The sequence below is a fragment of the Coffea arabica genome, chromosome 2e (assembly GCF_036785885.1).
Source record: "Coffea arabica cultivar ET-39 chromosome 2e, Coffea Arabica ET-39 HiFi, whole genome shotgun sequence".
Classification (NCBI taxonomy): Eukaryota; Viridiplantae; Streptophyta; class Magnoliopsida; order Gentianales; family Rubiaceae; genus Coffea; species Coffea arabica.
The window spans coordinates 11706879-11720271 of record NC_092313.1 but is presented as its reverse complement, the minus strand read 5'-3'; the positions used below and the strand labels follow the sequence as shown (position 1 = coordinate 11720271).

At 37.2% G+C, this 13393-nt stretch overlaps 1 protein-coding gene across 1 annotated transcript; it reads left to right on the top strand.

Annotated features, from left to right (window-relative positions):
* Positions 1-2735: 2735 nt before the first annotated feature.
* Positions 2736-4069, top strand: LOC113728564 (uncharacterized). Its single transcript, XM_027252959.1, has 2 exons — positions 2736-2756; positions 3437-4069. The coding sequence occupies exons 1-2, from the start codon at positions 2736-2738 to the stop codon at positions 4067-4069; spliced, it is 654 nt and encodes a 217-aa protein (XP_027108760.1).
* The last annotated feature ends 9324 nt before the right edge of the window (positions 4070-13393 follow it).

Here is a 13393-nt window from a genome sequence, read left to right as displayed (position 1 = left end):
AATTGGTACGTCTTCCTAATGGCTGCATTTCTTTTTTTCTTTTTTTACAAATAGGCTATCATGTCCTCTTGTACGCAACCATACAAGTCCTCTATAAATGAAAAATACGGCCTTGAGAAGTTAGACCTCAAACAACACGAAAAATCGGTGCCCCCCAATGATATCGGAAAACAGGCTTTCCCTGCAAAGTTCATAAGTAGCCCAATTTACATGAATATCTTCTTTCCTTTCATCTTTATCTTTTTTTTTTTAACACCTTTCCAGGGCTTTCCCAGGAATTCTACATAGAAAATTTTCTAATAAACATTTTGTTCGTAACTAATAATAATAATAATCATAATAGTAATAATAAACTTCCTGGCCTGCATATGGTCATTTGTTATATCTGGGTTTTCTTTTTTTTTTTTGGGTTCTGATTTATTTGGTTTCTTCCCTTTATTCCTTTTTTTAAACCAAGTTATCTGTAAAATTCTCAAAATCCTTAATCTGATTATCTTTTAGCTCCTATCCTTTATCACCAGAGTACATCTTGAATATAGGATGCAAAAGCATATTGTTGTACGCTTATATATGTTGGCCAGTAATATTTGTAAATCATGTAACAGTTCATTGGCCATTAATTTTTGTTTCCTTTTCTTTATAGATGCATTGTGGAATTTGTCTTTTTTGTGCTCAGCCATAAAACCCTGATTTTCCAAAATAGTGAAGTGTCCTCTCCGGGATTAAGTTAACAAAGTGGTCTCAAGTTAATCTTGTTCGACAATTGGGAGTCGTTTTCTATAAACAAAAGATGGAGAACATCAACTTGTGGAGAAGTACTCTTCTTCCACATCGCAATTGGTTCTTATCCATTATTTATACTATAGAACAGTTACAGCTAATGTGTTCTATCCTGGGTTGAGTGCTTGTATTTGCCGAGAGGATTGGATTGGGTTTGATGACAACGAGAGGAGGAGCGCAAGTAAAAGATCTTGTATTTGTCAAAAAGTATAATGCCAAAAAATACCATCATAAGTGTCATCTACCATCAAGGGTCTGTTTGGTTGGAAGTAAAATGCTTTTCTTGGGAAAATATTTTCCGTGGAATTAATTTTCCATGAAAATCATTTCCCTTTCATCATTTTCAGGTGTTTGGTTAGCTTATTGAAAATATTTTCTCATTTCATTTTTCTGGTGTTTGTTTAACTTTTGAAATATTTTCACTTTTATCTCTATCTTTACTTTCTACACATTATAACTACATACTTCTTCCCATGCAAAATAAGAAAATTTATCTCATTGTTTAACTTTAAAAAATCTTGGAGAAATGTATATATGAATAAAAAATATCTCCTTAACCAATAAACAAATTGTTGGCCATTTAGTGTCAAATATCAATCACATGCAATGCTTATTGTGACATATATCTTGCACTCTCACTGCTGAAAGTTTCTCTAGAAAAGAATGCCCCTATTATACATAATTAATTACTAGCATAGGATGAGCATGATGAGATTTTTTTTTATTTTGAATATACTAGGGGGGGTTGGGTTGGGTGGTACGGGGGAGGGAGTGTAAGGAAGAGGTCTTGGATTCGAGTCCTCCTGTTTACACTAAAAAAAAAAAAAATACTACAAGATGTTTTCAGTAAGTTTGGAACATACTACAGGCGGGATGCATGCATTTTGGAAAACAACTTCAGTAAGTTTGGAAGGAAAGTTATTTTCCATAAGATGAGTGAAAATATTTTACATAGGAAAATGTTTTCAGTAACTTTTGTGCAACCAAACACGGAAAATTAGGAAAATATTTTCCTGGAAAACATTTTCACCCGAAACAAACGGACCCCAAGTCGTGTATGTTTTTTCACTTCATTCATGAAAATTAATGTAACTAATCCTTTTTATCCCTAAGCAAGTAAAATTACAATAACATATCATCACTAGCATTTCTAGGGTACTTTCTTTTTAGAAATTAGAGGGCGTGGATTATAATCTTCCCATCTCTTCTGTGCTTTCCAAACTCCACTCTTCTTTTATTAGAAAAAATTTTTTGAAAAAAAAAAAATGTACCTTCTTTCTTCCATCCTTCTTGCAAAGCTCTAGCACGTGCTTTTTGACATCTTACTGTTGGTGAAGATAAGGATCAATTTACATGGCGCATGAACAAAGGCACATATCTCAACTAGTAGTTTGTCAAGAACAGTGAAAGCATTTACATCCACTCTGTTCCTTATCTTCTCGAGTTAGGAAAATGTTTTGTTTGAAAAAGCATAAACGTCTGAAGCATGTAGGTCCATAAATCTTTCGGTCCACTGCTTCAAATTAGGCAATAACACTGGTCTGTTTTAGAAGGTCTTAAAAGTATAAGAGGCTAAGGATATACCACTGAATCTTCTCGGTCTCCTTTTTATTTTTGGACTCATTGACTCAATTCCTTTAATAAGTGAGGGGTTAATTTCAAGAATTGAAATCACTTAGAGCCCCTCAAGTTTTGGAAAACTCACCTATCTCTCCTGAAATGACGTATTGCACGACATTGTAAGCCCATATGAGTAAAGTAATATTAAAAAATGCATTGAAAGGGAGAGATAACATTATTATTATCTGTTGACATCTACCCTTATGTAACCTGATTCATGAATTTTATAGCAGGAATAAAAGGATAAATAAGGATGAAATATTAAATTAAGTATTTGAGTAGGCGTAAGTGCAATTAAGTAATAACAAATCAGCCAGAAGACCGTTATTTCAATGATGACTTCTGCAGCTCCTTCAGTAACATAAAAAATAGGAAAAAAAATGGCCAAAAATTTTGTAGCAAAAAGGCAAAGTAAGAGCACATATGAAGAAATTGGTAACACAATATGGCAAGTTTAAGTGTTGGAAGGATCTTATAATTCACCAACATGATTCAGATTATGTCGATATTGTGGATGCAATTGCAATGCGACAATTATAATTTTCGAGACTAACAGGAATCCAAATAAGCTCTAATACTTGCTAGTACCAAATGCAAATTCTTTCAACGTTACGAAGGCAATAAAGATGATAAACGAGAACGTAAAGGGACAGATACATGTAAGGAAAATTTGCCAAATAGGTCCTTAATATTTACACAATTTTTTTTTTAATCTCTAATATTTAAAATCAATCGAAATAGTCCCTAATAAATAAATTATGATCCATTTTGGTCATAATACTCGTATTTACTCATTTCTCCGACTAAAAATAGCAAGCCTTTCTCAAGTGAATATATTTTCAAGGGCAAAATCGAAAAGACGCTTGATTTCCCTTCTTAAGCAAAAGTACACCTGACCATCGCCTCTTTTCACCTTTCCCCCTCAAATTACAGCCACAAGAAAATATACCCATCTCAAAAATCATCAAAATTTGTCGAAACTACTACAGAGACGGCAGCCAAAGTGTCTAATCAACTCGTGCCTATCCCAATTCAGCTGGAGCCAGCACCTAAGAATCAGATCCCCGAAGTTGACGATCAAGGTTTGAAACAAGTGATTAAGGGCCCATTTGACACATCCATCAGAAGTCCCAAGATACTAACAGGGAAAGCTGATCAAGATCTGGTCTCGCAAGTTTTCTTCAAGAAAATGAAGGAAACTGAATTATTTGCCGACATGAAATTGGACTCGCCCATGTCCAACAGCAGCAGCAGCAGCAGCAGCAGACACGCCGCTAAGGGGATAAAGCCTCAAAATGACGCAGGTGCTTTTCAATTTGAGGAGAAAGCAGAGGCCTATAAAGCTGCTGGTGAGGCTCTGGAAACATCCAAGATTTCCTCACCAAGACAGAAAATTGATCCAGAAGGAAAAATGATCAAGAAAAATAGCAACAACATGGATGACGCTGACAATCAAAAAGAGGTTAAGTGGGAAGAGGATCATGGTGGGTTGAATATACTGAAGTGGAGCTTAACCGGAATAGGTGCTATTTGTTATTTTGGTGTTGCCATAGTTTGCATCCTTGTATTCGGAGGTGTCCGAAAGAATGAGCAGCAACAACAACAACAACAGAAGCTTCAATTCCACATTTACACGGATGACAAGTGTGTTTTCCAGTTTTACCCTTGAAAATATGCTCACGAGAGAGAGGCGTGCTATTTTCAGTTAGAGAAATGAGTAAATAAGAGCATTAGAACCAAAATGGATCATAATTTATATGTTAAGGACTATTTTTGTTGATTTTAAATGTTAGGGACTAAAAAAATTTTTTATATAAATATTAGGGACCAACTTGAAAAATTTTCCTACATGTAAAATAGAATGTGGGAGCAACCAAATTTGACAATCACTATGCTTTGCAATGGGACTTAAATTTTTTTCTTCTCCGAACTTTTTCCTTCTTAAGAAGTATTAAGACTTTGAAGGTAACATCGTCATTTCAATGCCTCTAATCAGGATATCTAGTCACATTGTAGACACCAAATTTTTGGTGTTTTATTATTTATTTATTTATTTACTATTCGTTTTATTTGTTCTATTTTTATTTGTCATATTTAGTTTTATTTACATTTAGTTTTAGTTATTTTAACCATCTTAGCTAGAAGTTCTCAAAGGGAAAAGAAAAGTGTTCCAAAAAATGTGTTTTATGTCTTTTAAAATCAATCTTTTAGCATCTTACTTATTTTTGTTAAGTTATTTTGAAAAAAAAAGGAAAAGAAGGAAAACAATGAAAAATGGAAAATGGAAAAGGAAAAAAAATGAAAAATGGAAGATTGAAAGTGGCATTTTGTTATTTCTAGTTTTATTTTTGTTTATTCAATCCAATGTTAATTAAGTTATTTTTGTTTTTATTATTATTAGTATTATTGTTATCAATTTTGTTTGATTAAATCGGTTAGTTGTTAAGTTAAAAAATATATATATATATATATATATATATATAGTAGCGGCATGCAAGCTGCGTCAAAACGCAGCTTGCAGGGAAGGATTTGCAAGGAAGGACTGGGGAGCCTGGGCTGCAAATAGGTAAGAAAGGACTGTAGGTTAGAGGAGGGGGGCTTCATATAAATAGAAAAGGAGGGAGCAGCCGCCAAGGAGAAAAGGATCGACGGCTGCAAAATCTGGAGGAAGAACGAAAGAAAACAAAAAACCAGGGAGCTTCATCGGGGGAGAGAAGAATTTGAACAAAAGAAAAACTGCAGGGAAAAAAGAACAGCCGCACAGAGAGCTAAGAGTGAGCAAGAAGGGTGACGGGAAGAGAGGTAAGGATTGACGGCTGCTAGAAGGGAAAACAAAAACACAGAAGGCTACGGGGGTTTCTAGAGAGCAAGAGAGTAGGCGGCGGCTGCATAAGGGATAGAGAGAAACTAGAAAAGTGACGGGAAATCTGCAAAAGAAAGGGAGGTTTCGGCAGTAGAGAAATCAGAAGCAAGAGCCTTCCGAACTTGAATCTCGCCCCTCGCCATCGTTGTCAACCTCCTCCTTCGCCGCAACAGCTGCATCGACTGCTAAGAAGAAGCTATCAACTGGCGCAACCACCAAAGCTGCTGTCTCTCGCTCCAAGTCAGTTACTGCAGCGGTTAAACAGACGCCGAAGCTAAAGCTGAAGACGATGTCCTCAACACCACAGCTTCTGCCCTCACCAAACCTGATGAGGACCACGACCATGACAGCGACATCCAGGAAGAGAACTGGAAAAAGTTGAGGAAAACCAAGAAGGGAGCTGCGGCTGAAATCTGGAACTTGGAGAAGGAATTTCGGGCAGTGCGAGAAGCAAAAGAGGAAGGCTGAAAGAAAAGTGCAGAATTTTCGCAGAAAAGGCAGATCTCAGCCATTTGCAGCTTCAAACCTTTCGTTCGAACGCATGTCTTCAGATTGCTCGCGTTGCTTTGGCCCCGTAAACATACGGAGGTAACCCTTGCTTCCCGTTTTGTTATTTTTATATGCATTTCATGAAGATTCCGATTTGTTAGACATGAATCTTGAGTTTTTGCTAATGGGTTTTCTTCATGCTCATTTCTAGATGTTTTTTTTGACTATGGCCCTTTCTGTGTTTAAGTTTGGCTTTGGGATTGTGGAAATAAAGTCCATGAGAAGTTAATTGACGGATTTACATGTTTCATTAGAGTTCATGACTGTTCTTTTGTTTGTCTTGGTGCGCAATCTGGTTGGAGAATTCTGGGCAATGCATGATTCACGACTGAGCTTCGTTTGCTGCATTTTCTTTGTTGTTTCGGTTGGGATGGTCAGGCAATAAATTCATGTTCAAAGATGTTTGTGAGTTTAGTAAATAAATGGACAGATCAATGCAATGGTCCCAGCACGTAACCTACACTAGTTGGAGCTGCAAAATTCGAAGCAAGTAAAAAAGTAAAAAGCCGCTGCATTTTTTTCCTTGCTGTTTTCTTTTCCATGGCTGTTCAAGTGAATCTTTACACTTAAATTGCATGTTAATCTGATGTTAAAGGGAAGAAATGGAATGATTTGGGTTTGGGTTTGTGTGTTTGGGTCTAGAAATATTTGAGTTACGATTGAATGCTTGCTGGAAAAATAAATGATCAGGTTGTCGAATCGTTTTTGCATGCATTTTCCAGAAATCTTGTATGATGTCTTCCCAAGTTTTCTGGTCATTTGAATTGCGGTCACTAGGTAGTTTGTTGCTGGGTTTAGAATCGTGATGCTGGGCTAAAAACATTTGATCAAGGTTGTGCATTTGAATCAGAAATCTGGTTCACATGAATAGAGAGCTGCGGCTGGAGATTGCAGCGCTTCACTCCTTTCTTTGGCTGATATTTCTTGTGTTTCCAGTAGTCATCAATCCGGATTTTCTGTTTTAGTCTTGTGATGAAGGCGTGATATTTGTATGGTTTGAATGATTGGAAGTGATACCCTGTAGAATTTGATATTTGTTAATGATATTTGGGTTGGTGAATGCCGCACATTGTAATGATATGAAACCAGAAAAGGATAAAGTTCCAGCAGCTTCATGGTCCTATCCTAAGTTTCTTTTTGAAAGTTAGATGTCAAGTTCCAGTGGATTCATTCTTTAGATTGGAGCTTTTTGATGTTTACTTGAAAAGGATGTGCTCAAAATTTCTTTAAAAGGCTGAAATCCGCAAAAGAAATGGAGGCCGCAGCTTGCTTCGTTGCTCAGGAGCTTTATCAGCTTGTCCAAATGTATTGCAGAAGTTGTATTCATTCGTGGATTGCATGAGCTGCATGAAATAACTTTCTGAAAATCACACTTTGACCCCCCAAGTCCCCTTTGTTTCACTATGACCCAACCAATTGAATAATTTCCTCAATTTGGTCCTTGACAATTTTAATTCTACAACTTCATTGCTCGTTTGTTTTAATTAATTATTATGCTTTGATTCAATTGCATTCAATTCATGACTTTAGGGACTTTATGGCTAAGTGAGCTTTGTTTTGCCCATTTCTTTTAATTTTTCTTAAATAAAGTGGTGCCTTGACCTTTTTATTATTTTGGAGGGTAATTGAATAATCCCACCTCATTGGGGCGTCAATTCGAGGGAGGTACACTCTATCCCTCATTTGCACTACATTTGACCTTACGTGCCCCTACGTGTTATGTGAATATGCATGTCTACTTCGCTTTCCTTACCTCCTTGCATGTATTTACTTGCTTTTTACTTTTATTTAAGTTTTATGGGGTATGTGTACACCTCTTGGCTTGTAATAGATAGGGCTCGAAGAGCATCTGGTCCATTTCCCTTTCCCCTTTATGCTTTTATGGGGTATGTGTACACCTCTTGGCTTGTAATAGATAGGGCTCGGAGAGCATCTGGTCCATTTCCCCTTTCCCTTTATGCTTTCATGGGGTATGTGTACACCTCTTGGCTTGTAATAGATAGGGCTCGGAGAGCATCTGGTCCACTTCCCCTTCCCCCCTGGTTGCTTGCTTTTATTGTTACATGTTAAATTGCTTTAGTAGGCTCTTGCATCTAGTCGAGCATGCTAAGTGCTACTTGCTATGTGTTTACGAGCGTTTTGGCATGACTACTTGCTTTCATAACCATGAATGAATGGAATGGATGAATGTACGTCACCACACTAGTCCAACGCTAGTTGTGGCTCATTATTTTCATTAGGAATTCATAGAAAGGGCTAGTCCAACGCTAGACCCAATAGGATTTTTCCTTTGTTTTTCATTAATGCATTATTTGTTTGTTCACTACATATCACGCATTTTCCTTAGTTTTATCATTTGGCATGATCCTCGACCCCCTTTTCCCCTCACTTTAGGTTTTGCATCCCATACTAGCTATAGGGTTCATTTTGCTTGAGTGTCCCCTTCCGATAAGGGAAACGAGCGAGTGTGGCTACTCGATAGCCTTAGCACGCTAGTTTCGCCTTCTAATCAAAGGGAAAATCAAGTCACGATTTAGGTCTCCCCGTACCCAATATGCATGAATTCCCTAGGCTCATGCATTCTCAATCCACTCTATCATTACACTTTCACTTTTGTCTCATTTGCACACATGCACCTTTTTATCACTTTCACTTGCACACGAACACTTTTTTTGTCTCCACTTGCACACGAACATTTTTTTTGTCTCCGCTTGCACACGAGCATTTTATCTTCACTCGCACACGAGTACTTTCATCTACATTTGCACACCTTCACTCTTATCTTATTACTTTTATCATTTTTTCACTTCACATAAACTCACACTTTCACATGGCATGCATTCCACTCATTTTTCACGTCATTTAGGTTTAGGTGTGACCTCTCCAAAAGGATCATTATTGGGCTTCACAATTAATGTGATTGGCACCACTCAACCTTTGAAGAGAAATTTCCCCCAATCCCCCTAGGTCTAGGGTTTTGCATTCATATAGACATATCCAATATGCGATACATACCATGGGTAGAAAAATTAGGAAAAATTGGTTTAAGTCACGCAACTAGCCTTGGCTAGGTCGAAGGGGTGCCTTGGATTTTTATCCTTGCCTTCCCCTTTGTCAAACGTGACCCCCGAACCTTTTTCTTTGGCTTACGTGGACTAGGAGTCGTTTTAAAAAGGGTTTTACTACTTTGTCTTTAAAAAACACTTTTTTGGGTGACTTGGTAAACCCCAAATCTATACCAAGTGGCGACTCCGTTTTTCATATTTAAAAACCCTTTTTAAAATTTCATTTGGCCAAATCGTCGCTTTCCAAAGTCCCATGGCCTTTTTACTTTTCATTTTGCACACGCTCACACCACACTTCACACATCACACACACAACTCCAATTCATTCGAAAAGTGGGGCGCGACAGTTGGCGACTCCACTGGGGACTTCCTAAGTGGGTCCAAGCATTTGACTTGGCCATTCTTTTCCCTTTTCTACCCTTTTTATGCATTGCATTTGGATATTAGGGTTGCATTTTCTATTTTAGGACTTTTTCGCCTCGCGCGTGTATCAAACTATTCCCTCACTCACGTATGTATGATTGGTTGATTGGATGTATGTATCTCGCGCTTGCATTGCATTTGGGGGGGTGTGTGTCACCTTTAGAGCCTCGCGTGGTTCTCACCCCTTTCCCTCAAAATAGGGAGCACTTCATACGTGCACGTTTATTTATTGTTATCCCATTTTATTTTATTTTTCGTGGGCGTTTCCCACACCGCCTTGTAGGATTAGGATCGATTGCCTTGGGTAGGCGGCTGGTGTGCTCTGCGCCCATAGCGCTACCTAAGGGATCACTCGAGCCACCGATCAAAGGCCCTGGGAGTGATGACCCTTCGCCTTTAGGTCTGAAGGCTTGGGAGCCGAAGCTTTATCGAGTCTAGGCATTAATGAACCAAACCTCATGCATCCATGTTAGCATTTGCCTAGGGTAGAGTCAGCCTCACCCTTTTTAAGCACAATTAGGCACGAGGGAAGGGGTTCCGCCCCTTTTTATTGGCTTTTATCCTATTTCTTTTCTTAATTGCTCCCAATGTGTTATGTGTACTATCAACTGCACTAACCATTTCATTGTTTCCTTGGTTTGCATTCATATGCCCTAGCAATAAGAGGCCCTTTTGGCACTCTTTTAGTGACCTATCCACTAGATAACTCACATGTTTAAATTTCAGTCATTATACTTAATAAATACATTTCATTTTAGACCTTTTTTCCCCCGATGCATTATTTATGTCCCTTAGGTCATATTTGTCACATATTTACATCGCTTTAATAAATGACATCATGCATAAACCCTAGAAAGGGAATGCCATTTAGGGGATCCCGTGTCAGGAATAAGCCACCTTGTGTCTCGGATACTTAATCCAGTGAGACTTGCACGTTTACATTTTGTACCATCCAGAGGGGGTAGTGCACAAGGTAAGGTAGGATCCGATCATTTTCATAGAGTGATCTTTGGAATATGAGCATCTAATAATCACTTTTTGGCCAATTTATCAAACTTGGTAAAATTCCCTTGCGTAAAAGGACATTAATTCGAAGAAATTCACAAATGATTCCTCCTATTGAGATGATAAATAAATTGAGGCCAAAATTTGATTTTTAGAAGGCTCATAGACTGATTTTCTGAAACCACCAATGGCCGGCCGATTCGATCAATCCATTTTGTCAATTCATGATCGATTTTAAATAAACCATTCCTTTGACCAATTTACCCTTTTTAGGGTCATCCGGTCGATTTTTGAATAAATCATCAATTCATTTGACCAATTTACCCTTTTTAGGGTCATTCGGTCGATTTTGAATAAATCATCAAATCTTTTGACCAATTTACCCTTTTTAGGGTCATTCGGTCGCTTTTGAATAAATTGTCAATTCAATTGACCAAATTACCCTTTTTAGGGTCTTTTGCCCAATTTACCCATTTTTAGGGCAACCGAGCCGATTTTGAATAAATCAAGTTTCGTTCAATCTGTTTGATCAATTTACCCTTTTTAGGGAGATCTGATTAATTTTGGATAAATTTCATTCAATTCATTTGACCTGTTTCCCTTTTTAGGGTAATTTGGTCGATTTTAAATAAATTGTCAACTTCATTCAATCCATTTGCCCTATTGGGGTTTCATTGTCAAATTCCAAATTGGGAAATCTAGTCAATTTTGAAGAAAACCGTCTGTTGCAATCACTTGATCAATTGGGGTTTTGACCCGTAATTCACTGAGAAATTTTATCAACGAATTCCAATCTCTTTGAATAGGAAGTTCGTCAAGGTCAAACCCATGCGTTTTGCAAATCAAAGGTAATCAATCCCTTCGGACGAGGTCCTCATTTTGACAAACGTCTCTTCTTATTCCAATGGGCCAAAATTTTCAAATTATTTTTCACTCCATGAGTTGATCGGATCCATCAGGTATTGTATAGTGCCTATTCTAGCGGATTGCATTTTCATGCTAGGCCTACCCTTGGCATAAAAAGGGTCCCCCATAGGACATGCATACCGATTTTTTATTCTTACTTACTGACTCTGGGTATTTTTCTTTTTATTTTTTCCCCCTCCCCTGCATTCATAAAAATGTTTCAATAAGGTGAAAATATTTCCCTATATTGGATAACAATTTTTGATCCGATAAAGTTCAGAAAGTATTATTTGATTCTTGGGCAGGTCCTATAATGAAAACATAAATGATCTATCTGGAAGCTCTACGCTAAAGCCTCTGAGAGATGTTGTAATTGTTTTCCAAAGGAAAATTTTGTATATTTGATTTGTTAATACATTTTGTTCCAAAAAGAAAAGGAGACAAAAAGTGTATATATGGAGCTCTTTACAAGTTTCTCTCTTCTCATTTGTATCGTAAATTGAATGAGAAATTTTGTTTCAAACTTTTTCAGCAATAAAATTTTTGGACAATCATTGTTTTGTGTATATTTATGTACATTTCATTCTTTATTCTTATTCATTGGAGATTTCATGATGAATTTTAAGAAATAAGACTAAATTGGGATTTTTTTCAACCTCCGGCCTGAAAATTCATAATAAGAGTGTTCAGAATTAAAAGAGGTCACTCAAAAGGCCCTATGAGATTCCTTTTTTCCTTCATTTAACCTCAAAATAAAATCAGTCACATTGATTGATAAATTGCAAATTGGGACATTCTTTGCTTGGAAAAATCCCCATTGGTTTAACCGGATTCAATTCACATCTAAGTGAAAGCAAAAATGTGCATTATTCTTGTTTGTTTTGAAAATTTGGAATGATACTTCGAGCATTTTTTTCTCTACCTATACAGATTTTATCATTTGCTCTCCCGTTTGAGCCTTTAAAAGAAAATTTTCGTTCCAAATAAACACCTTGATGATCACTACCCTTCATGGGAGAATTTTCAAAATATCAAAAAGAAGAATGGGTTGTCAATGAGCATTTCGTTACTCTGGTTGTCATAAAGTGTAAGAATGATACTTTGGCTATCGCTTCTACAATCCAAACACTATTTATCCCTTGCATCCTCATTTGAGCCAAATAGGTGGTTCCTTTCAAATGCATTTGTGAATCGTACCCCACATTGGGGAGGGAGATTGGGGAATTTTTCAAAAAAAAAAAAGAGAAAAGCAAAAATTAAAAGAAAAGTGGGAACTGCAATTAGGGAAATTTGATTCTACTTGGGTTCCAATTTTGAAAAAAAAGAAAAGAAAGAGATTTGTCCGCGTGGATCGCCTACGTTTCACAAATATGGATGATCAAGGGTCTCCCTCAGTTAATTCGGATACATGTCAGAAGTTTCGCATTAACGAAAGTTTCCTTTCAGAGTTATTGTAAGGAACGGAATAAAAGTCAGGCCCTCTTCTTTTCCAATCAAGCATTCTATCTCTAGTTATCCCTTTTGAGCCTTCAGAATAAAATACTTCGTTTGGCGAACCCTGAGAATCGCAAACCCCACACTGGGGCAAGTTGGGTTGGAAAAGGAAAATTTCAAGAGGTGGAAAAAATGAAAAGCCACAAAATCAAAAGACAAAGGAAGAAAAGAGAACCTCAGTTCAAAAATAAACTGGGGCACAATTTTGTGAAAGTTCAAAAATGGCCAAAAGCTGAAAAATCAGAAAAAAAAGAAAGAAAATGAAAGAGAAAAAGCCTCAATTGAGCAAAAACTGGGGCAAATTCTGATTTAACCCTAAAGTAGGGTTGGCACAACGATGCGATCTCAGATTCTTCAAACCAGTTTCAAAATCCGTTTTCAAACCTTAACTTTTCTAAGCACCCCACCTGACCCCATTATAAATCCGAAAGTCCTGACTTCTGTTCTTTGCAATGGCCCTGTCAAGCAAATTTCTGATGCCGGAAGTTTTAGCTGTATTTCTGAATTGATTGGGTGTGAGGTTGACGCTGCTCTTCATGTGAAATCCCGCGAGGGTCTTTTTGGAAAAGAGGCAAAAAGCAAAGCAAGAAAAGTAAGTGCAAGAAAATGCAGAAAATTCGACGCTGAAGTCTCCGGTGAGTGATGAGAAAAATGCAAACAAAGTCTGAGATCTTTTGATTTCAAAATA